The sequence below is a fragment of the Alnus glutinosa genome, chromosome 12 (assembly GCF_958979055.1).
Source record: "Alnus glutinosa chromosome 12, dhAlnGlut1.1, whole genome shotgun sequence".
Taxonomy (NCBI): Eukaryota; Viridiplantae; Streptophyta; class Magnoliopsida; order Fagales; family Betulaceae; genus Alnus; species Alnus glutinosa.
The window spans coordinates 16,548,240-16,574,135 of record NC_084897.1 but is presented as its reverse complement, the minus strand read 5'-3'; the positions used below and the strand labels follow the sequence as shown (position 1 = coordinate 16,574,135).

Below are 25,896 nucleotides of genomic sequence, written 5' to 3'. Positions count from 1 at the left end.
CCCTCCCTTCAACCATCAAACAAAACACTATTAGCATTAACAATTTCTTACACGCATGAACCTAGCACGAAATAAATAAATTAGGGTTTACGGGTCTAATCCGTTTAATTGAATAGATTGAGTTATAATTTATCTATATGGTTTTATTGCACATGTATCGACACGACATGAACTTGACATGCGACATAAAAGTTGTCAATTTTTTATACAACTCGTGAACTCGACACGAAATTAGCGGGTTAAGGTTAATAAATCTAACATTTTTAACTAAATTCATCATGTTAAGATTAGTCTACATAGTCTTATTATACTCATATATCGACACGACTTAAACCCAACACAAATTTAAATCGGCACCCCCTAAATTAATTCGTGCATTTCTAGGCGAATCTGTGCCCCCTTGATTGTTTTATATGAAAAAAAGTAGCATATCTTTAACAGTAAAAAGGTGGCGGTGATTGTATGGTGAACAAATTAATTTCTAACCCAATATATAAGAAGCATGAAATATTGAAATATAGCAACACCTGGACGTGATAGCCATGACAACAGGTGCACATTGCAATAAAAGAAGATATAACTCGGCACAAAAAGGAAGATTGCTGCTAAAAAGTTCTTTGCGTCTGCAAATCCATGAAAAAAGAAAAAAGAATTTCACCAAGACGGTGTCAAAAATGTTACAACAAGAACACTCAAAAAGACAACCAGCAAAAACCATAAATCTTTTTGCAATCCTAGGTGTCTGAAATATATGCTGCTGCAGCATGGAAGCACTTGCAGACTCCAGCTTTGAAATGAAGCTGCCAGAGGTCTCCCTGGAATCAGCAAGTTCATGTAAAAAAGTATTAGCTGAACGTGACAGCATCACTAGTTGAGTTAATAGAAGGCATGCCTTCCAACTCCCACAATTTTCAGCAAGAAATATAATTGCAGATATAAGATGGAGAATTTGTCATGTAGGATCCATAAGAAAAGCTACAAATAATCCATGGTATAATGATACAACAGATATATGCAATACAATGACCATTAATTCCTCTCTCTCTACACCTTTTTTCATTTTTGAATTTAAATTATTTATTTTGGCTAGGGTACGGATATATTTTACTACCACGTGTTAGAAAAAAGTAAGAGAAAGCAAAAAATCGAATTGCTCTTAAGGTGCGTTACAAGGTCGCTTTCCTTAATAAATTATTTGCCCTCACCGGAAATAGTATGCAAAGGGTTACAACAAATATTTTTTCAGTATACAATGGAGCCTAGAAATCTTTCGTTGTTTACTTGCGTTTTGCACAAAAGAAACTAAACCTGAAATCCCTCAGATTTTTTATTCTAGCAAGAGACACATACTCAAAATTTAAAGCAAAGAAGGTGTTAGAGAGAAACAAAAGAATAGATAATTTTGTGTTTTTAAAAACTGAGTTGTAATATTTTATATTGTATTGAATAACAGTTATTTATGTCTGTTCACTAACAGTCACCTTGTTTCATTATTAACTGTTAAACCAACAGTCACAAACTGCTATTTTAACATATACTTAATTCAAACCATCGAGTCAAATAATTATTTAATAATAATCATTAGGTAGTAACTATTTAATCTCAATAGTTAGATCAAAGTTGATTCGACCTTACAGTTACTTTAGTGATGGTCCAGTAAATTTAACCATTGGATCTACCGAAGAAGCATCATATGGTCTAGATTAAACCACCAAATCGAATGGTCCTGACTGTCCAAAATTGAATGGTCATAATCAGATTGCTTTGATCTCCCATGCTTCGTGCTAAGTGCGCCATCAAGGCGACACAAAAGCGCCACTAGCGCCCAACAGCCCACTGTCACGCACACGCGTGCCCGTCTATCGTACTAAAGTATACATACAAGTGCATAGACTTAAGCGTTACTTTAAAGCAAAAGCTTGAAGTAGGTTGGGCCTTTTAAATGTCAATTTGACTTTATCTTTTTCTCATGTGGGACTCTCGTCATTCAATGCTTTTTAATACCTTTCATTTAAAACAATCCCAAACTAAAAAATAAACATATACATTTTTTTTTTGATAAGTAAATGAAATTTTATATAAGGAAAAAAGCGTAAGGCGCCCCTTTAAGTACACTGGAAGTATACACAAGGAAACGACTAAGAAGGCAAAGAAAAACGAACAAGAAAATCAAAAAAGCTAATAGACACGGGTGACAACAAAGCCTCCGTCCAAAGATACAACAAATGTAAAAACGATGCAACAATATTCTCCATGGAATTCTCCAAGTCTTCAAAACACATAGTATTTCTCTCCTTCCATACACACCAAAGAATGCATATAGGCACCATCTTCCAAACTGCCGCACTCCTTGACCTACCCGCCTTCCACCAACAAGAAAATAAATCGACAACTCTCCTAGGCATGACCCAAAACATACCAAACCGAGAAAAGACATGATTCCACAAAGTAGAAGCCACATCACAATGAAGAAGAAGGTGGTCCACAGTTTTCCCGTCTCTTTTGCACAAGTAGCATCTATCCACAATGATAATCTTTCGCTTCCTGAGATTATCCGCTGTAAGAATCTTGAACACCCCTTTCTTGGAAGGGACCCACCTAAGCCTGTCAGCACGATCTCTACTCACCATGGCTAAATGTAACACATGAAAGAAGGATGCAAAAACACCCACTTCCCAGTCATGCGCCTCTCTAACAAAGCTCACATTCCACTGGATAGAGCCGCCCAAAACCTCCATATTATCCGCAACGGAAGCATCCTTCATCTGAGCAATACCAAAAAGAACAGGAAAAGCTTCCTTCAACACCCTATCCCCGCACCATATATCATGCCAAAATTTTGTCCTAACCCCATCCCCCACTTCCAATATAGAGAAACCAAAGAAACTCCCCCACCTTTTCCTGATATTCTTCCACAGCCCCACCCCATGAGCACCTACAGGCTCGCGGGAGCACCACCCACCCCACAAACTACCATACTTGGCATCCACTGCAACTCTCCACCAAGCTTCTCTCTCTCTACCATACCGCCACAACTATTTACCTAACAAAGCTTGGTTGAACAATAACAGATTTCGAATACCCAACCCCCCATCTGGAATTGGGGAACAGACTTTTGACCACCTCACCAAGTGAAATTTAGATTCTTCACCCAAACCACGCCAAAGAAAATCCCGTTGTAGCTTCTCTAAGCGAGCGGCAACACTCCTCGGGAGATGGAACAGAGACAAAAAGTAAGTAGGCACATTGGCTAAGGTACTCTTAATAAAGGTTACTCTACCACCCTTAGAGAGATACATCCTTTTCCAACTAGCCAAACGACGATCAATCTTCTCAACAACCCCGTCCCAAATATGCGTGGACTTATAGGAGGCCCCCAAAGGAAGACCAAGATACTTAACCGGCAAAGTGGCAAACCCACACCCTAAAATGTCGGCTAGCCTTTCCGCTTGATCAACATGCCCCACTGGAATTAAATTAGACTTAGCCAAATTAACCTTCAACCCCGAAGCTGCTTCAAACAGGAGGAAGAGACTCCTCAAATTACGTAACTGAGAATCAAGGGCACTACAAAAAATCAGAGTATCATCTGCAAACAGAAGATGCGAAAAATATCTGCGTCACCTATTTTAAAACCTTCCAACAAACCTCGACAAACTGCAGCTGAGATCATACGACTCAAGGCTTCCATCACAAAAACAAACAAAAGGGGTGACAGAGGATCCCCTTGTCTTAGACCTCGAGAGCTACTTAAAAAACCAAAAGGGGAGCCATTGATTAACACCGAAAACTGCACAGTTGAGATGCAATGAGCTATCCACCTACACCATTTTTCCCCAAAGCCACACCTCCTCAACATATACAAAAGAAACTCCCAGTTAACATGATCGTAAGCTTTCTCCAAGTCCATTTTGCAAATGATGCCTGGAACCCCCGATCTGAGCCTACTATCAATGCATTCATTAGCAATAAGAATCGGATCAAGAATCTGTCTTCCTTTAATAAAAGCGCTATGAGATTTGGAAATGACCTTCTCCAAGACTGACTTCAACCTGTTTGCTAGAACTTTAGCAATAATCTTGTAGATGCCTCCCACCAAACTAATAGGCCGGAAATCTTTGATGGAGTTAGCCTTTGGAACCTTCGGAATAAGAGAAATAAACGAAGCATTCAGGCTCTTCTCAAACAGACCTCTGGCATGAAATTCATCAAAAACCTTCATAATGTCCACTCTCACGACATCCCAGCACGCTTGGAAGAAGGCCAAAGAAAAGCTATCCGGACCCGGTGCCTTATCACCATTCAAAACTGACACTACCTTCTTGACCTCCTCCTCTTCGAACGCTCTCTCCAACCAGCTGGCATCAGAATCTAAAATAGAATCAAAGGAAATACCATCCACCCTAGGCCTCCACCTACTCGGCTCATGAAATAGCTTTTGATAGAACTCAACCACGTGATCGCCAATTTCTATCTTATTAGAAGAAAGAGTATCTCCAATCAATAAAGAGTTAATAGAGTTGAACCTTCTGTTTGAATTTGCTATGGAGTGGAAGAACTTAGTACACTTGTCCCCTTCTTTTAACCACAAGACTCTAGATTTCTGCCGCTAGCTCACCTCCTCCAAAAGAGAACACCTCTCTATCTCTCTGACGATCTCTGTCTTCTTCTGAAGCTCTTCCACAACTAAAGCCCTACTTTCTGCAATAGCATCAAAAGGCTGAATTTCTTCAAACAACTTCATCTTGTTCCTCTCTACCTCACCAAAAACCTCTTCATTCCAAATCTTCAAATCCTTTTTCAATACCTTTAGTTTACAAGCTAAGGCAAAACTAGGAGTACCTTGAAACGAGTAAGAATCCCACAAATGTTTCACCTTCCCCACAAATCCTTCTGCTTTAAGCTACATGTTCTCAAATTTGAAAGACCTGTTCCCCCTAGAGAAGTCACCACAATCAAGAAGAATCGGAAAGTGATCTGAATAAAGGCGAGGAAGCCTCTTTTAAGACGACACAGGAAACCGAGCTTCCCAATCAGGGGAGACTAGAAAACGATCAATCCTAGACCACACAGGGGGATCAAAAGTACGTGACCAAGTAAAAGCACCCCCAGCAAGAGGAAAATCCATGATACCCATCTCAGAGATAAAATCAGAGAACTCTCTCATAGCAGACCTACTACCGTCACCAGACCTTTCACTAGGGAAACGAGCAACATTGAAATCGCCTCCTATACACCACGACAAGCTCCACCAACTAAGAATCCCAGCCAACTCATCCCAGAGCAAACTCCTATCCATATCAGAATTCGGACCGTAAACACCTGCGAAAGCCCAGAAGAAACGATCCACTACATTCCTAAAGGAAACAGCGAGCGTAAAAACTCCCAAACACACATCAACTTTCTCCACCACCCTATTATCCCACATGATCAAAATACCTCCCGATGCCCCACAGGAGTCTAGACAACACCAATCCACATGATTGCAGCCCCAGAGACTACGCACAAAGCTACTCGAAATACCATGAATCTTTGTTTCTTGGAAGCAAATGATATCCGCCTTCCAATCTCTGAGCAAGTTACTAATCCTTAGTCGTTTGTTTTTCTTATTCAACCCCCTCACATTCCATGACAAAATTCTTGGCTTCATAACACAACTCGATGCCCTCTCGTCTTCCTTTTCCCACGGCTTGAGCATGAACCTCTAGCATCGTAGTTAATGGAACACTCCAAATTCTTAACCTCCCTTTTTCCCTTCTTTCCCCCACCAAACAGAGCACCCTCCTCACCTAAACGACGATCCTCTTCAATAAACGACAAGAAATCCAGCAATTGTAACTTATGACCCTCAAACGAATCCCTAAAATGGGATAAATCTCATTCGCACGCTGAATGACCCAATCAGAGTAACCTGAGAGATCCCCCTATGAATTGGCATAGGTATTTAGAGGAGACACCGAACCCACCGAACCTTCTCTCTCCACCACATCCACGTCACAGAAAACCTTCCCACTATCTGCCGCTTCATTAGGCTGATCACCCTCTTGAAACACCACCAAATCTGAACAACCAGTATGCTGGCTGTTGGAATTCCCCACACCATCCTTTGCCTGCATACAAGGATAATCCTGAAGAGGCATCAACGGCAACCCCCACCCGTTCAACCCAGAGACAGCCCGCTCCCCTGAAAAATTCCCATTCCAAGCGAATGATCCTCCCTCGCCACTACCTGCGCAAGGACCAAAAAGCCTAGACATCCGAGCCCTACCTTCAGACACCGCACTCAGCAAATCTGTCGGCACTTGAAAAAAATCTGCCAGAGCGTCGACCCTGCTCTCTCTCACCGCCAGGTTCAGCTCCGGTTGGACCCTCGCCGGCGACATGACTTCCATTGGCTCGCCGATAGTCACAACAGACATCAAATCCACCGGATCCGGAGAAACCGCAGGACCCACCGTTCCACCCACCGAAGAGAGATACCAAAGAGCAACGACGATCTCGGCACAGTCAGAGGAACACCGGAACACGTCGACGCCTCTAATTCGCTGGACTGACCCGCTTCACTTCTAACCGGCAACCGGTCCGAGCAAGAAAGGACTTGAAAAATCGGCTGGGCCATAGCTTTGCCCTTAGAATCGGGCTCAAGACATACCTGCTCCTGCTGATCCACACCCCCTAGCTCCAGTTGGGCTTGCAAAATTAGCTGGGCTGGAGCCACGCCTTTAGGATCCACGCCCCTGTCCAACTTCATTTTTTGCATTACTTCTTTATTTGTTTTGTTTTGTTTTGTTTTTTTTAAAATAATAAAAAAATAATAATAATTTTAAAGGTCAGATTTCATGAAATCCTTCCATCCAATTTTTAGGTAAAGAATGACTAAATATGACTTATACTGAATCTCGTGTATTATGACACAACGGACTCTTTAACATTGCTCAAATGGTAAATGGTAAGCTAGAAAATGAGAGATTTATTATTATTAATATTATTATTATTATTTATGAATAGGCTACAAAATGAGAATAGTTATTCCCCTTTGGGTAATAGTTATTATTATTACAAACCATTAAGCTATTTATCTTTCTTGAGAATAATATAGAAAATATATTTTCTTACTCATGCTTAATGGACTTGTAATCCATTTAATTTTTTTTTAAAATAAAATAATAAATAAATCCTAGAACTGATCGGACTTGGTAACTTGAAGGCCAAGAAATTAAATAAAAGGCAAGTAGCGCTGGTAGATGAGTCCAACTCTTTCCGGGGCTGACAAGGAAATCTGGGTTCGGAAGGAAAGGAGAATAGTAGCGCCGGTACACCGACACCGTCTTTCTCTCAACTTATATATATATATAGAGAGAGAGAGAGAGAGGGAGAGAGAGAGAGGAAAGGACTAGGGAGATCGAATAGTGAAGAAGAAGCGAGAAACTCAAGAATCATCCAAATGTATCAAAACGATTTGAAGGTGTGTGCATTAATTGTTACAGTTTGGGTGTATGCACCAAAACTGCTCTTCCCACTACTTTCTTACCTTTGCTTCTATGCAATTCTAGATCTGCTCATTGAGAAGTACATTCTTCGAAAAAGGATGGCGGCGCCGGCTAGTGCTACCGGCGATGAGCCAAGAATCAACCCCGATCAAATTCTTGGGATACAAGTATTCTGTCCTCACTGCAACTACGAGTTCCAATATGTAATATCAATGGGTACTTGCCCCCTCTGCCGTCATTCCTTTCAAGTTGGAGAACCAGTGCCGCCCAATATTGATCGTGTGTGAAAGAAACAAAATTCATGTTATCTTTTTCTTTTTGGATTTGGAGAGTTTCTTTGTATGCTCCTTTTTCAAATCAGGAGATTTATATTAGAAATAATTTTTCCATGGATTTTTTTTGTATTTTTTTATAGTCTTTTGTTTTTTTTTTTTCACAAGTGAGTTTGCAAATTTTGAATTGTCACAGGTGCTACAACGAACATATGAGATAGAGACATGTTACATGTACAACAAATTGACCAAATCCCTCCCTTCAACCATCAAACAAAACACTATTAGCAATAACAATTTCTTACACGCATGAACCTAGCACGAAATAAATAAATTAGGGTTTACGGGTCTAATCCGTTTAATTGAATAGATTGGGTTATAATTTATCTATATGGTTTTATTGCACATGTATCGACACGACACGAACTTGACATGCGACATAAAAGTTGTCAATTTTTTATACAACTCGTGAACTCGACACGAAATTAGGGGGTTAAGGTTAATTAATATAACATTTTAAAATAAATTCATCATGTTAAGATTGGTCTACATAGTCTTATTATACTCATATATCGACACGACTTAAACCCAACACAAATTTAAATCGGCACCCCCTAAATTAATTCGTGCATTTCTAGGCGAATCTGTGCCCCCTTGATTGTTTTATATGAAAAAAAGTAGCATATCTTTAACAGTAAAAAGGTGGCGGTGATTGTGTGGTGAACAAATTAATTTCTAACCCTATATATAAGTAGCATGAAATATTGAAATATAGCAACACCTGGACGTGATAGCCATGACAACAGGTGCACATTGCAATAAAAGAAGATATAACTCGGCACAAAAAGGAAGATTGCTGCTAAAAAGTTCTTTGCGTCTGCAAATCCATGAAAAAAGAAAAAAGAATTTCACCAAGACGGTGTCAAAAATGTTACAACAAGAACACTCAAAAAGACAACCAGCAAAAACCATAAATCTTTTTGCAATCCTAGGTGTCTGAAATATATGCTGCTGCAGCATGGAAGCACTTGCAGACTCCAGCTTTGAAATGAAGCTGCCAGAGGTCTCCCTGGAATCAGCAAGTTCATGTAAAAAAGTATTAGCTGAACGTGACAGCATCACTAGTTGAGTTAATAGAAAGGCATGCCTTCCAACTCCCACAATTTTCAGCAAGAAATATAATTGCAGATATAAGATGGAGAATTTGTCATGTAGGATCCATAAGAAAAGCTACAAATAATCCATGGTATAATGATACAACAGATATATGCAATACAATGACCATTAATTCCTCTCTCTCTACACCTTTTTTCATTTTTGAATTTAAATTATTTATTTTGGCTAGGGTACGGATATATTTTACTACCATGTGTTAGAAAAAAGTAATAGAAAGCAAAAAATTGAATTGCTCATAAGGTGCGTTACAAGGTCGCTTTCCTTAATAAATTATTTGCCCTCACCGGAAATAGTATGCAAAGGGTTACAACAAATATTTTTTCAGTATACAATGGAGCCTAGAAATCCTTCGTTGTTTACTTGCGTTTTGCACAAAAGAAACTAAACCTGAAATCCCTCAGTTTTTTTATTCTAGCAAGAGACACATACTCAAAATTTAAAGCACAGAAGGTGTTAGAGAGAAACAAAAGAATAGATAATTTTGTGTTTTTAAAAACTGAGTTGTAATATTTTATATTGTATTGAATAACAGTTATTTATGTCTGTTCACTAACAGTCACCTTGTTTCATTATTAACTGTTAAACCAACAGGCACAAATTGCTATTTTAACATATACTTAATTCAAACCATCGAGTCAAATAATTATTTAATAATAATCATTAGATAGTAACTATTTAATCTCAATAGTTAGATCAAAGTTGATTCGACCTTACAGTTACTTTAGTGATGGTCCAGTAAATTTAACCATTGGATCTACCGAAGAAGCATCATATGGTCTAGATTAAACCACCAGATCGAATGGTCCTGACTGTCCAAAATTGAATGGTCATAATCAGATTGCTTTGATCTCCCATGCTTCGTGCTAAGTGCGCCATAAAGGCGACACAAAAGCGCCACTAGCGCCCTAGAGCCCACTGTCAAGCACACGCGTGCCCATCTATCGTACTAAAGTATACATACAAGTGCATAGACTTAAGCGTTACTTTAAAGCAAATGCTTGAAGTAAGTTGGGCCTTTTAAATGCCAATTTGACTTTATCTTTTTCTCATGTGGGACTCTCGTCATTCAATGCTTTTTAATACCTTTCATTTAAAACAATCCCAAACTAAAAAATAAACATATACATTTTTTTTTTTTGATAAGTAAATGAAATTTTATATGAGGAAAAAAGCGTAAGGCGCCCCTTTAAGTACACTGGAAGTATACACAAGGAAACGACTAAGAAGGCTAAGAAAAACGAACAAGAAAATCCGAAAAGCTAATAGACACGGGTGACAACAAAGCCTCCGTCCAAAGATACAACAAATGTAAAAACGATGCAACAATATTCTCCATGGAATTCTCCAAGTCTTCAGAACACATAGTATTTCTCTCCTTCCATACACACCAAAGAATGCATATAGGCACCATCTTCCAAACTGCCGCATTCCTTGACCTACCCGCCTTCCACCAACAAGAAAATAAATCGACAACTCTCCTAGGCATGACCCAAAACATACCAAACCGAGAAAAGACATGATTCCACAAAGTAGAAGCCACATCACAATGAAGAAGAAGAAGGTGGTCCACAGTTTTCCCGTCTCTTTTGCAAAAGTAGCATCTATCCACAATGATGATCTTTCGCTTCCTGAGATTATCCGCTGTAAGAATCTTACCAAGGGCTACCGACCATGCAAAGAACGCCGCCCTCAAAGGAGCCTGAGTCCTCCACACACTCTTCCAAGGGAACCGACTACCCTCACCGCCGGCCAAGGAGCTGAAATAGGATTTAACCTTGAACACCCCTTTCTTGGAAGGGACCCACCTAAGCCTGTCAGCACGATCTCTTCTCACCATGGCTAAATGTAACACATGAAAGAAGGATGCAAAAACACCCATTTCCCAGTCATGCGTCTCTCTAACAAAGCTCACATTCCACTGGATAGAGCCGCCCAAAACCTCCATATTATCCGCAACGGAAGCATTCTTCATCTGAGCAATACCAAAAAGAACAGGAAAAGCTTCCTTCAACACCCTATCCCCGCACCACAGATCATGCCAAAATTTTGTCCTAACCCCATCCCCCACTTCCAATCTAGAGAAACCAAAGAAACTCCCCCACCTTTTCCTGATATTCTTCCACAGCCCCACCCCATGAGCACCTACAGGCTCGCGGGAGCACCACCCACCCCACAAACTACCATACTTGGCATCCACTGCAACTCTCCACCAAGCTTCTCTCTCTCTACCATACCGCCACAACCATTTACCTAACAAAGCTTGGTTGAACAATAACAGATTTCGAATACCCAACCCCCCATCTGGAATTGGGGAACAGACTTTTGACCACCTCACCAAGTGAAATTTAGATTCTTCACCCAAACCACGCCAAAGAAAATCCCGTTGTAGCTTCTCTAAGCGAGCGGCAACACTCCTCGGGAGATGGAACAGAGACAAAAAGTAAGTAGGCACATTGGCTAAGGTACTCTTAATAAGGGTTACTCTACCACCCTTAGAGAGATACATCCTTTTCCAACTAGCCAAACGACGATCAATCTTCTCAACAACCCCGTCCCAAATATGCGTGGACTTATAGGAGGCCCCCAAAGGAAGACCAAGATACTTAACAGGCAAAGTGGCAAACCCACACCCTAAAATGTCGGCTAGCCTTTCCGCTTGATCAACATGCCCCACTGGAATTAAATTAGACTTAGCCAAATTAACCTTCAACCCCGAAGCTGCTTCAAACAGGAGGAAGAGACTCCTCAAATTACGTAACTGAGAATCAAGGGCACTACAAAAAATCAGAGTATCATCTGCAAACAGAAGATGCGAAAAATCTGCGTCACCTATTTTAAAACCTTCCAACAAACCCCGACAAACTGCAGCTGAGATCATACGACTCAAGGCTTCCATCACAAAAACAAACAAAAGGGGTGACAGAGAATCCCCTTGTCTTAGACCTCGAGAGCTACTTAAAAAACCAAAAGGGGAGCCATTGATTAACACCGAAAACTGCACAGTTGATATGCAATGAGCTATCCACCTACACCATTTTTTCCCAAAGCCACACCTCCTCAACATATACAAAAGAAACTCCCAGTTAACATGATCGTAAGCTTTCTCCAAGTCCATTTTGCAAATGATGCCTGGAACCCCCGATCTGAGCCTACTATCAATGCATTCATTAGCAATAAGAATCGGATCAAGAATCTGTCTTCCTTTAATAAAAGCGCTATGAGATTTAGAAATGACCTTCTCCAAGACTGACTTCAACCTGTTTGCTAGAACTTTAGCAATAATCTTGTAGATGCCTCCCACCAAACTAATAGGCCGGAAATCTTTGATGGAGTTAGCCTCTGGAACCTTCGGAATAAGAGAAATAAACGAAGCATTCAGGCTCTTCTCAAACAGACCTCTGGCATGAAACTCATCAAAAACCTTCATAATGTCCACTCTCACGACATCCCAGCACGCTTGGAAGAAGGCCAAAGAAAAGCTATCCGGACCGGGTGCCTTATCACCATTCAAAACTGACACTACCTTCTTGACCTCCTCCTCTTCGAACGCTCTCTCCAACCAGCTGGCATCAGAATCTAAAATAGAATCAAAGGAAATACCGTCCACCCTAGGCCTCCACCTACTCGGCTCATGAAATAGCTTTTGATAGAACTCAACCACGTGATCGCCAATTTCTGTCTTATTAGAAGAAAGAGTATCTCCAATCAATAAAGAGTTAATAGAGTTGAACCTTCTGTTTGAATTTGCTATGGAGTGGAAGAACTTAGTACACTTGTCCCCTTCTTTTAACCACAAGACTCTAGATTTCTGCCGCTAGCTCACCTCCTCCAAAAGAGAACACCTCTCTATCTCTCTGACGATCTCTGTCTTCTTCTGAAGCTCTTCCACAACTAAAGCCCTACTTTCTTCAATAGCATCAAAAGCCTGAATTTCTTCAAACAACTTCATCTTGTTCCTCTCTACCTTACCAAAAACCTCTTCATTCCAAATCTTCAAATCCTTTTTCAATACCTTTAGTTTACAAGCTAAGGCAAAACTAGGAGTACCTTGAAACGAGTAAGAATCCCACCAATGTTTCACCTTCCCCACAAATCCTTCTGCTTTAAGCTACATGTTCTCAAATTTGAAAGACCTGTTCCCCCTAGAGAAGTCACCACAATCAAGAAGAATCGGAAAGTGATCTGAATAAAGGCGAGGAAGCCTCTTTTAAGACGACACTGGAAACCGAGCTTCCCAATCAAGGGAGACTAGAAAACGATCAATCCTAGACCACACAAGGGGATCAAAAGTACGTGACCAAGTAAAAGCACCCCCAGCAAGAGGAAAATCCATGATACCCATCTCAGAGATAAAATCAGAGAACTCTCTCATAGCAGACCTACTACCCTCACCAGACCTTTCACTAGGGAAACGAGCAACATTGAAATCGCCTCCTATACACCACGGCAAGCTCCACCAACTAAGAACCCCAGCCAACTCATCCCAGAGCAAACCCCTATCCATATCAGAATTCGGACCGTAAACACCTGCGAAAGCCCAGACGAAACGATCCACTACATTCCTAAAGGAAACAGCGAGCGTAAAAACTCCCAAACACACATCAACTTTCTCCACCACCCTATTATCCCACATGATCAAAATACCTCCCGATGCCCCACATGAGTCTAGACAACACCAATCCACATGATTGCAGCCCCAGAGACTACGCACAAAGCTACTCGAAATACCATGAATCTTTGTTTCTTGGAAGCAAATGATATCCGCCTTCCAATCTCTGAGCAAGTTACTAATCCTTAGTCGTTTGTTTTTCTTATTCAACCCCCTCACATTCCATGACAAAATTCTTGGCTTCATAACACAACTCGATGCCCTCTCGTCTTCCTTTTCCCACGGCTTGAGCATGAACCTCTAGCATCGTAGTTAATGGAACACTCCAAATTCTTAACCTCCCTTTTTCCCTTCTTTCCCCCACCAAACAGAGCACCCTCCTCACCTAAACGACGATCCTCTTCAATAAACGACAAGAAATCCAGCAATTGTAACTTATGACCCTCAAACGAATCCCTAAAATGGGATAAATCTCATTCGCACGCTGAATGACCCAATCAGAGTAACCTGAGAGATCCCCCTCTGAATTGGCATAGGTATTTAGAGGAGACACCGAACCCACCGAACCTTCTCTCTCCACCACATCCACGTCCTAGAAAACCTTCCCACTATCTGCCGCTTCATTAGGCTGATCACCCTCTTGAAACACCACCAAATCTGAACAACCAGTATGCTGGCTGTTGGAATTCCCCACACCATCCTTTGCCTGCATACAAGGATAATCCTGAAGAGGCATCAACGGCAACCCCCACCCGTTCAACCCAGAGACAGCCCGCTCCCCTGAAAAATTCCCATTCCAAGCGAATGATCCTCCCCCGCCACTACCTGCGCAAGGACCAAAAAGCCTAGACATCCGAGCCCTACCTTCAGACACCGCACTCAGCAAATCTGTCGGCACTTGAAAAAAATCTGCCAGAGCGTCGACCCTGCTCTCTCTCACCGCCAGGTTCAGCTCCGGTTGGACCCTCGCCGGCGACATGACTTCCATTGGCTCGCCGATAGTCACAACAGACATCAAATCCACCGGATCCGGAGAAACCGCAGGACCCACCGTTCCACCCACCGAAGAGAGATACCAAAGAGCAACGACGATCTCGGCACAGTCAGAGGAACACCGGAACACGTCGAAGCCTCTAATTCGCTGGACTGACCCGCTTCACTTCTAACCGGCAACCGGTCCGAGCAAGAAAGGACTTGAAAAATCGGCTGGGCCATAGCTTTGCCCTTAGAATCGGGCTCAAGACATACCTGCTCCTGTTGATCCACACCCCCTAGCTCCAGTTGGGCTTGCGAAATTAGCTGGGCTGGAGCCACGCCTTTAGGATCCACGCCCATGTCCAACTTCATTTTTTGCATTACTTCTTTATTTTATTTGTTTTGTTTTTTTTTTAAATAATAAAAAAATAATAATAATTTTAAAGGTCAGATTTCATGAAATCCTTCCATCCAATTTTTAGGTAAAGAATGACTAAATATGACTTATACTGAATCTCGTGTATTATGACACAACGGACTCTTTAACATTGCTCAAATGGTAAATGGTAAGCTAGGAAATGAGAGATTTATTATTATTAATATTATTATTATTATTTATGAATAGGCTACAAAATGAGAATAGTTATTCCCCTTTGGGTAATAGTTATTATTATTACAAACCATTAAGCTATTTATCTTTCTTGAGAATAATATAGAAAATATATTTTCTTACTCATGCTTAATGGACTTGTAATCCATTTAATTTTTTTTTAAAATAAAATAATAAATAAATCCTAGAACTGATCGGACTTGGTAACTTGAAGGCCAAGAAATTAAATAAAAGGCAAGTAGCGCTGGTAGATGAGTCCAACTCTTTCCGGGGCTGACAAGGAAATCTGGGTTCAGAAGGAAAGGAGGATAGTAGCGCCGACACCGTCTTTCACTCAACTTATATATATATATATATATAGAGAGAGAGAGAGAGTGAGAGAGAGAGAGAGAGAGAGAGAGAGAGGAAAGGACTAGGGAGATCGAATAGTGAAGAAGAAGCGAGAAACTCAAGAATCATCCAAATGTATAAAAACGCTTTCGAGATGTGTGCATTCATTGTTACAGTTTGGGTGTATGCACCAAAACTGGTCTTCCCACTGCTTTCTTACCTTTGCTTCGGTGCAATTCTATATCTGCTTCTTCAAAAAAGGATGGCGGCGCCGGCTAGTGCTACCGGCGACGAGCCAAGAATCAACCCCGATCAAATTCTTGGGATACAAGTATTCTGTCCTCACTGCAAATACGAGTTCCAATATGTAATATCAATGGGTACTTGCCCCCTCTGCCGTCATTCCTTTCAAGTTGGAGAACCAGTGCCGCCCAATATTGATCGTGTGTGAAAGAAACAAAATTCATGTTATCTTTTTCTTTTTGGATTTGGAGAGTTTCTTTGTATGCTCCTTTTTCAAATCAGGAGATTTATATTAGAAATAATTTTTCCATGGATTTTTTTTGTATTTTTTTTATAATCTTTTGTTTTTTTTTTTTTTTTCACAAGTGAGTTTGCAAATTTTGAATTGTCACAGGTGCTGCAACGAACATATGAGATAGAGACATATTACATGTACAACAAATTGACCAAATCCCTCCCTTCAACCATCAAACAAAACACTATCAGCAATAACAATTTCTTACACGCATGAACCTAGCACGAAATAAATAAATTAGGGTTTACGAGTCTAATCCGTTTAATTGAATAGATTGGGTTATAGTTTATCTATATGGTTTTATTACACATGTATCGACACGACACGAACTTGACATGCGACATAAAAGTTGTCAATTTTTTATACAATTCGTGAACTCGACACGAAATTAGCGGGTTAAGGTTAATAAATCTAACATTTTTAACTAAATTCATCATGTTAAGATTGGTCTACATAGTCTTATTATACTCATATATCGACACGACTCAAACCCAACACAAATTTGAATCGGCACCCCCTAACAACTGCACAAGAAGACTTCTTGTTCTCCCATTTAATTCGTGCATTTCTCTAGGCGAATCTGTGCCCCCTTGATTGTTTTATATGAAAAAAAGTAGCATATCTTTAACAGTAAAAAGGTGGCGGTGATTGTATGGTGAACAAATTAATTTCTAACCCTATATATAAGTAGCATGAAATATTGAAATATAGCAACACCTGGACGTGATAGCCATGACAACAGGTGCACATTGCAATAAAAGAAGATATAACTCGGCACAAAAAGGAAGATTGCTGCTAAAAAGTTCTTTGCGTCTGCAAATCCATGAAAAAAGAGAAAAGAATTTCACCAAGATGGTGTCAAAAATGTTACAACAAGAACACTCAAAAAGACAACCAGCAAAACCATAAATATTTTTGCAATCCTAGGTGTCTGAAATATATACTGCTGCAGCATGGAAGCACTTGCAGATTCCAGCTTTGAAATGAAGCTGCCAGACGTCTCCCTGGAATCAGCAAGTTCATGTAAAAAAGTATTAGCTGAACGTGACAGCATCACTAGTTGAGTTAATAGAAGGCATGCCTTCCAACTCCCACAATTTTCAGCAAGAAATATAATTGCAGATATAAGATGGAGAATTTGTCATGTAGGATCCATAAGAAAAGCTACAAATAATCCATGGTATAATGATACAACAGATATATGCAATACAATGACCTTTCCTCTCTCTCTACACCTTTTTTCATTTTTGAATTTAAATTATTTATTTTGGCTAGGGTACGGATATATTTTACTACCACACGTGTTAGAAAAAAGTAACAGAAAGCAAAAAATCGAATTGCTCTTAAAGTGCGTTACAAGGTCGCTTTTCTTAATAAATTATTTGCCCTCACCGGAAATAGTATGCAAAGGGTTACAACAAATATTTTTTCAGTATACAATGGAGCCTAGAAATCCTTCGTTGTTTACTTGCGTTTTGCACAAAAGAAACTAAACCTGAAATCCCTCAGATTTTTTATTCTAGCAAGAGACACATACTCAAAATTTAAAGCACAAAAGGTGTTAGAGAGAAACAAAAGAATAGATAATTTTGTGTTTTTAAAAACTGAGTTGTAATATTTTATATTGTATTGAATAACAGTTATTTATGTCTGTTCACTAACAATCACCTTGTTTCATTATTAACTGTTAAACCAACAGTCACAAACTGATATTTTAACATATACTTAATTCAAACCATCGAGTCAAATAATTATTTAATAATAATCATTAGATAGTAACTATTTAATCTCAATAGTTAGATCAAAGTTGATTCGACCTTACAGTTACTTTAGTGATGGTCCAGTAAATTTAACCATTGGATCTACCGAAGAAGCATCATATGGTCTAGATTAAACCACCAGATCGAATGGTCCTGACTGTCCAAAATTGAATGGTCATAATAAGATTGCTTTGATCTCCCATGCTTCGTGCTAAGTGCGCCATCAAGGCGACACAAAAGTGTCACTAGCGCCCTACAGCCCACTGTCACGCACTCGCGTGCCCGTCTATCGTACTAGAGTATACATACAAGTGCATAGACTTAAGCGTTACTTTAAAGCAAATGCTTGAAGTAGGTTGGGCCTTTTAAATGCCAATTTGACTTTATCTTTTTCTCATGTGGGACTATCGTCATTCAATGCTCTTTAATACCTTTCATTTAAAATAATCCCAAACTAAAAAATAAATATATACATATTAATTTTGAAAAATCTTTTACAATTAATATGATTAGCTCTGGTATTCTGATTTGTTCTGGCATCACTAAGTAAAGGTTCAAGTCTTCAAGACACTTTCATTTATGCATGAGTTTTACTATTCTAGTCAAGTTGTGTTTTGATTTTGAAAATGGTGGGGGATTATTTTTTTTTTGATAAGTAAGATAATTTCATTAAAAAAAAGCGTAAGGCGCCCCTAAGTACACAGGAAGTATACATAGAAGCAAACTCAGCTAACCCACATAAAAACCCAAGAAAACCCACAAGAAACCCACAAGAAAACCCCTAACAAGCATATAAGGAACCTCCACAAAAAGAAGAAGAAGAGAAACCCCCAAAAGAAACCTGCGAAAACAAAAAGAGCCCCTAAAAGCACCGAAACCAACCCCAATACCCCAACAAGACCCCCAAAACCCAAAGGAAAAAACCCCAGAACCCGAGAAAACCCAAGAGAAACACTCCTCAAAATAAACCAAGCAAAAACCGAACCCGATGGATGACCCACAGACCCACCCAAGCAACAAAGGCACACAACTCTACAACATAAAGTCCTTTCCTATCCTACGCCTAGCAGAAGATTTATCGTCGTCATAGTTGATAGAGCTATGCAGATTTAGAAGCTCCCTCTTTCCTTTAGACTTTTGGCGCGATATCATCTTGTCACGCTGAAATTCTTTTTCCATGGCATCCCGAATGGCCAACGCCTCGTCCCCAAAAGCATCCTCTAGCGCCCAATCCAAAGGCGACACATCCCAAAGATCAACGTCCTCCTCCCAAACCACAATCTCCCCGTTATGATCAAAACCGATCGGCCAATTCCGAGATTGGGAGAAGCTATTACCCTCAACGGATGAAGAAGTGGAGCAACCTCTAGGAGGGGAGGAAGGCCTGACCATCCCTACATCGATAACCTTCCGAGGCGAATCCATAATGGCTGGCTTATTTGGGCGGGGGTTAAGAAACCCTTTTTTGAGAATGCCTGTTTTCAAAATTAATATGTATATATTTATTTTGTGGTTTTGGATTGTTTTAAATGAAACGTGTTAAAGAGCATCGAATGAAGAAAGTATCATATAGAAAAAAGAAAAAGTCAAATTGGCAATTAATGGGCCCAACCCACTTCAAGCATTTGTTTTAAAGTAATACTTTGGTGTATGCATTTGTGTGTATACTCTAGTATGGTGCAAAACACCAAACCCACACGCATACGTGCATGACAGTGGGTTTGTAGGGTACTAGTGGCGCTTTTGTGGTGCCTTGATGGCACACTTGACACATATCACGAAGCATCGGAACTCAGAGCGATCTAATCATTACCATTCAATTTTGGACAGCCAGGATCATTCGATATAGTGGTTTGATATAAACCATAGGATGCTTCTTAGGTAAATCCAATGGTTGGATTTACTGGATCATCACTAAAGTAACTGTAAGGTCAAATCAACTTTGATCAAACGATTGAGATTAAATAGTTACGATCTAATGGTTATTATTAAATAATTATTTGATATGATGGTTTGAATTAAGTATCTGTTAAAATAGCAATTTATTACTATTGAATTAGCAGTTTATGACTGTTGGATTAGTAGTTACTAATGAAACAATGTGACTGTTTGTGAATAGACATAAATAACTGCTATTCAACACAATATAAAATGTACTGTAGTCCAGTTTTTAAAAACACAAAAATTATCTCTTCCTTTGTTTTCTCTAATACCTTCTGAACTTTAAATTTTGAGTCTTCGTCTCTTGCTATAATAGAAAATCTAAGGGTTTTCAGGTTTAGTTTCGTTTGTGCAAAACGCAACTAAACAACATAGGATTCTGAGCTCCATTGTATTCTAGAGAAATATTTGTTGTAATCCTTTGCATACCATTTCTAGTGGAGGCTAATAATTTCTTAAGGAAAGCAATGTTGTAATGCACTTTAGGAGCATTTTGATTTTTTGCCTTTTATTACTTTTTACAAACTTCCTAAGGAAAGGTTGGGAGAATTTCTCCAAATTCCTTAGATATGAGGTGGGGGATGGGAGCAGGATTAGATTTTGGCATGACTTGTGGTGTGGAGATATGATTCTGAAAGAAGTGTTTCCTGATCTCTTTGGCATTGCTCGGGTGAAGGATGCGTCAGTGGCTGACAATTTGGAGAGTTTGGGCGGGTCCATTCAATGGAACGTGAGCTTTGTTAGAGAGGCTCATGATTGGGAAGTCGATGTTTTTGCCTCTTCCTTCCAGGTGCTGGACTCTACCAAGGTGCATATTGAGAGGGCATATTGTCTTAAATGGGTCCCGTCCAAGAAAATGTGTGTTCAGGGTGAAATCATATTTTGGTTCTATGATGTGTTCTGGAGGTAGTCGGTTCCCATGGAAGAGTGTGTGGAGGTCTCAGGCTCCCCCGAGGGCAGCTTTCTTCACTTGGTCTGCAGCTCTAGGCAGAATTCTTACCTTGAACAATCTCAGGAAGAGGCACATAATTATTGTGGATAGATGCTGTCTTTGCAAGCGAGATGGGGAATCAGTGGACCATATTCTTCTGCATTGCGATTTGGCCTCAGCTCTATGGAACAACATTTTCTCCCGCTTTGGTATTTCTTGGGTCATGCCTAGGAGTGTGCTTGACTTAGTTGCTTGTTGGTGGAAGTCTGGGAGATCTGGGAGTGCTACTTCTTGGAAGATGGTGCCTATTTGCCTTTTTTGGTGTATTTGGAGAGAAAGAAACCTTAGGTGTTTTGAGAATCTAGAGAGCTCCCTAGAGGAGGTGCTAGAGTTGTTTCTCCATACCTTGTATGTCTGGTCGATGGCTTATTTGTACCCTTTATCAATCAGCTTTGCTGAATTTCTTGCTTCTTTTTCGCTTTCTAGTTAGGTGTTTCCTGTTGTATACTTCTAGTGTACGTAAGGGCGCCTTACGTTTTCAATAAAACTATCATTACTTATCAGAAAAAACTTTTTACAAACACTATGTAATAAACATGTGTCCTTCATTGCCTTTTGGTGTTCTATTTTCTAGTTCCAATAACAGAAATGGTTTCGTTCTGATTTTTTTTTTTTTTTTTGAGCATTAGGAACGTTCTATTTATTCTGTTCTTAATGCATCCCACCTACCTCTAAATTCCACCCATTTATTTTTCCTTTGTCATTCACTTCTCTCCCAATTTTGTTCTGAAGGCTTAATTCCTCCCAACTCTATTAGAACCCTACAGAATTCTAAACTCTTCAGCTGATCCAAGATTATCTTTATCACCTTCATTTATTTATTTTTCTATTGACACACGCACCCAATGGGTTTTGAACCCACCCCGGCCTCATCTCTACTCCATTATTACTCCCAATGGGTTTTGAACCCACCCCGACCTCATCTCTACTCCATTATTACTCCCAATGGGTTTTGAACCCACCACGACCTCATCTCTACTCCATTATTAGGATGGAGGAAGTGGCATTTGAGCCAAACCTCATCAGCAGGTCTATCTCTTTTCTTCAAAAAAAAAATTCTTTCTAAGTTCTTCATAGCAGTTCCAAATAACTTTGAACATAACCTAAAGAAATCACAATTAATAACTAATTCCTAGTACATTTTGTTCCTTGTTGCATATGATTTCCTCTCTGTTATTTGTCATTCGCTTGACAAACAGAATGACCTAAGGCAAAGATATTGGAGTGTCACTTTGTGTTTGATTAATCTGCATTCCTCTCTCCTGGCTATCCCTTCTATCCAAATGTCTTGTCTGGTTGCTCATCAACAGAAATTGGAATCTTGGACCAGTTAATTGACCTGAATGCTCAAATTGGTTGCTGAGGAACGTAGGGACAGACAAGGTTATAAATTTCAAATCGAGATTTCATATTTTGGGACCCAAGAAACTGAAAATCACCCGCCCAACTACAAGCTATTTGCTAAATTGGGTTGAATTGTCCTTTTATAAATGACACATCGCAGGGCGGTCAATGGGTATATCTGACGAACAGCCAAAGCTGTCTACTAAAATGAACAATTTAAGGAGCTAAAGCTGATTATTATAGAAGTCATGCTTTTTTTTTTCTTTTAGAAAATAAATTTTGACTGAGAGTAAAATGCTAGAAGAGTACTAGTAATAGATCTCAAAATAATAGATCATCCAATTAACAATTTATATCAAAACTAGAAGACTCGTGAATGAAACAACTTCATTGTTTGATGCTTTTCTTTAATGCAATTAAGGTTTCTTTTATATCCACATTTTCTACTGCAGCTTCAATATTAAGAAAATTCAAGGATTTCTGATCATAGGTAGTCTTTTTCATAGATGAAAGAAGCAATAACAATCTTTCTTCTGCCTCATGCATGGCCATAAATGCAGAGTCACATATGTCCAATGACTGGTACATATTACGAAAAGCCAACAAAAAACATAAATTAACCACAGATATGATCAAGCAAATCAGATTAGTACCATATATTGATATGAGAAACAGTAGCAACAAACGAGATCACAGATCAAGATAACCACAACCTAACAGGAATAAGGGAATTGGCCATATCAGGAAATCAAAAAATTGTTAAGTTTAAAGAATTTCTAGCAGCAAACAGGATAGGAGGAATCACCTTAAGAGAGTGTACATTCTGTACAACTATAAGCGTGAAAATGGCTGTCTAGATTCCAGGGAGTGTTGAAGGTGGTCAAGTTTTTGCATAGACTCCGTTTAGTTCAGCACAGTCCCCTCTCTTAAAATGTTCCATTCTATCAACTTCTGATGCAACTCATTAGCCTCTTTGGTCATACCAGCAGCAGCCACGCCTTTGATTATCATGGAATATGTTGTCACATCTGGCTTGCATCGACTTGAGATCATCATTTCTAGTACTTGTATTGCAGTATCCACTTTCTTATTTTTGCATAATGCTTGGATCACAAATCTATAAGCTTTATTTCCAACTCTGTGCTCTCTCTTACCCATCTCCTTCATTATCTCAACAGCTTTCTCAACCAGATCCACCCGACAAAAGCCCCAAATTAGACAACGATGGGTAATATCATCAGGAGTAATCCCATTTTCTATCATTTGGCTATACAATTCCATTGCTTTCTCCATCATACCCTTCTTTGCCAACCCATCAATCACAGTATTGTAAGTGATCAGACAAGGAGAGCAGCTGGTACCACCTAAAATGCGAAGCACTTGAAGGGCCTCATCTACCATTCCCTCTTTACAAAGAGCACCTAGGAGAGTGTTATAAGTTACAATGTCAGGTGAACAGTTGTGGGAAACCATTTGATCATAAAAGTTGATGGCACGATCCAAGAGCCCATATTTGCACAAACCATTAATCAAGATATTGTAAGTAACCACAGTAGGAGTATGGGAACTTTCATTCATGATTGCCACCATCTCATCTACTTCATCCCAACATGCACGGTGACAAAGAGAATGCAGAAAAGTGTTGTAAGTTATTGCATTGGGTTCCATCCCATGAGATAAAAGATTACATATAACCAAAGCTGCATCCTCATATTTTCCCTGTTTACAAGTAAAATTAACCAGAGAATTGTAAGTAATAATGTCAGGATAACAGCCCTCAATTGCCATATCTTCCAATACTTCAATAGCCCGCAAAGTTCCACAGCGCCTGCAGACTAGCTCAATGAGAACTGTGTAGGTAATCAGATAAGGAGGGCATCCCTTTCTCAATTGGTCCTTCCAAAATCCAACAGCCTTATCAAAATTCCCATTATCAAACATCGACCGGATAATTGTATTATAGGTAATCACATCAGGAGGGCAACCACTCAAGCTCATCTCATCCAAGACGTCAATGGCAGATTTTAACATTCCTCTCTTGCAGAGACCACCAATCATCATGTTGTACGTGATGATATCCGGAACCCCACCAGACATGACCATAACTTTCAAAACTTTGGCAGCTTTATCTGTTCGATCCATTCTGATAAGGCCTCGGATTAAGTTTGTGCAAGCAGAGAAATGAGGAATTTGGTTTCGACGTGCCATAATATCAACCAACCTACATGCATCAACCAATCTTCCTTGGATGCAGAAGTTCTGAAGAACATCGTTGTTGGTTTGCTCATTGTTTCCAACGAGGGGTCCATCTAAATACAATGACGAAGAATTTGAAGGCTTCTTTGAATTCATTAGCTGTCTGAAATTTCTTTCAACACCCATCTCATTATTTTCAGAGCTCCATTCATCTTGATCAATCTCATTGTCTCTATCAACGCAAACACTTCTACACTGTGAAGAGTGCACATTCATTTCAGGACCACGAACTCCCGTCCATTGTAAACAAGAGTGAGTTTTGTGGTTACGCTTGTTTAAGCAATTCAATTGAAAAGCAGGCGCCTTTCTTATTGAGCAATGGTGCCTGCCAGAGCAGTGACCCTCTTGTTTGGAACACCCATTTAGACCATGCAAACTATGGAATACCACCGTGCGATTCTGTTGGACAATGCTGTACCCCATCCCTCTCCTCCCACTTAACACAATGAACTCTCTAACAGGCTACAAAGGTCTATATGACATGTATTCTCTAACCAAAGCTTCCTTTTTAATCTAATCCAATTAACCAAACCTCAAATCAGTTCCTCGCAGAAAGGTCTCACTCGTAGGTTTATTGATTTTTGATAAACTCAAACTCCACAGAAATATATTCCTCTGGTTTTTCTACTCTTCTGCTAGAGAATGAGAATCACAACTGCGAAAGTTCAAACCATCAATAACAAAACAATGAAATTTCATTAAAAGAAAAACAATACAAGAAAGAAAGATGAAGCAGAATATCTTGGACTTAAACTGAAGATAATTATAAAGGGGAAAAGTGACAAAAGCAATTTCTCAGCTCCTAAAATTCAAAATAAAATACAGCCATTTCATCAAATTAAAATCAAAACACACCCACTTCACACGTATACTTACAGAACACAATATACTTCAAATATTTCTCTAATATGCTTCAATTGGATGCAATAATAATAATAATAATAATAATAATAATAATAACAATAATCTTTTAGTACCCAATCCGGAACACATTCTAAAACCCAGTTCCGAAGAATGAAAAAGATAAGCATTACCACTACAAACGAGAGTCGGTAAACAATGATATCAAGAAGCACTAACAGTAAAAGAAAAAGTATTTGACAATCCCTCAGCTAGAACAGCTAAAAATAAACTTCAAAAAGAAAAAAGAAAAAAACTCAGTTCAAGAAACCCATAACAAGCCCATTTCCCACTTCAAAATTGACCCAATTAGCCACATAGCATAATCATTAAATACACGACAGAGAGAGAGAGAGAGAGAGAGAGAGAGAGAGAGAGGAAACATACTTCGGGTATGGTTTGGTTTCGGTGGGAAGTAGCAGAGACTGAAAAGAAGTGTGTTTGTTCATTTGGCGATGTTTACGAGCGACGATAGTCACTAGGGTTGCTGTAGCATATACCTTCTTTTCATATTATTTATCTGTTTGCTGCCACGATAAAATCTGAATTATTTGTAGAGTAAAGTTCAAAAATATATATTTTTATTCCAGAATCATATTATAATACTGACGTGGTTTTGCCATCGATTTTTAAATTGATCTTTGTTAAAAATAATATATATATATATATATAAAAGGATTAGTGAGGATTAATTTTTTTTTTAT

General features: G+C 39.4%; 2 protein-coding genes across 3 annotated transcripts; both read right to left on the bottom strand.

Annotated features, from left to right (window-relative positions):
• Positions 1–734: 734 nt before the first annotated feature.
• LOC133852596 (uncharacterized) lies at positions 735–5,698 on the bottom strand. The gene is made up of 5 exons (XM_062289368.1): positions 5,015–5,698; positions 4,619–4,903; positions 4,097–4,474; positions 3,129–3,551; positions 735–815 (listed from the first exon to the last, which is right to left on the bottom strand). The coding sequence occupies exons 1-5, from the start codon at positions 5,696–5,698 to the stop codon at positions 735–737; spliced, it is 1,851 nt and encodes a 616-aa protein (XP_062145352.1).
• A 2,948-nt stretch (positions 5,699–8,646) lies between these two features.
• Positions 8,647–25,703, bottom strand: LOC133852099 (pentatricopeptide repeat-containing protein At1g08610). Of its 2 annotated transcripts, XM_062288774.1 has the most exons (4): positions 25,580–25,703; positions 22,842–24,947; positions 22,690–22,749; positions 8,647–8,831 (listed from the first exon to the last, which is right to left on the bottom strand). In XM_062288774.1, the coding sequence occupies exon 2, from the start codon at positions 24,713–24,715 to the stop codon at positions 22,940–22,942; it is 1,776 nt and encodes a 591-aa protein (XP_062144758.1). In that variant the 5' UTR covers positions 24,716–24,947; positions 25,580–25,703; the 3' UTR covers positions 8,647–8,831; positions 22,690–22,749; positions 22,842–22,939. The 2 variants fall into 2 exon arrangements, with proteins under 2 accessions (XP_062144758.1, XP_062144757.1); XM_062288773.1 differs by lacking the exons at positions 8,647–8,831; positions 22,690–22,749 and adding an exon at positions 16,790–17,004.
• Positions 25,704–25,896: the final 193 nt, after the last annotated feature.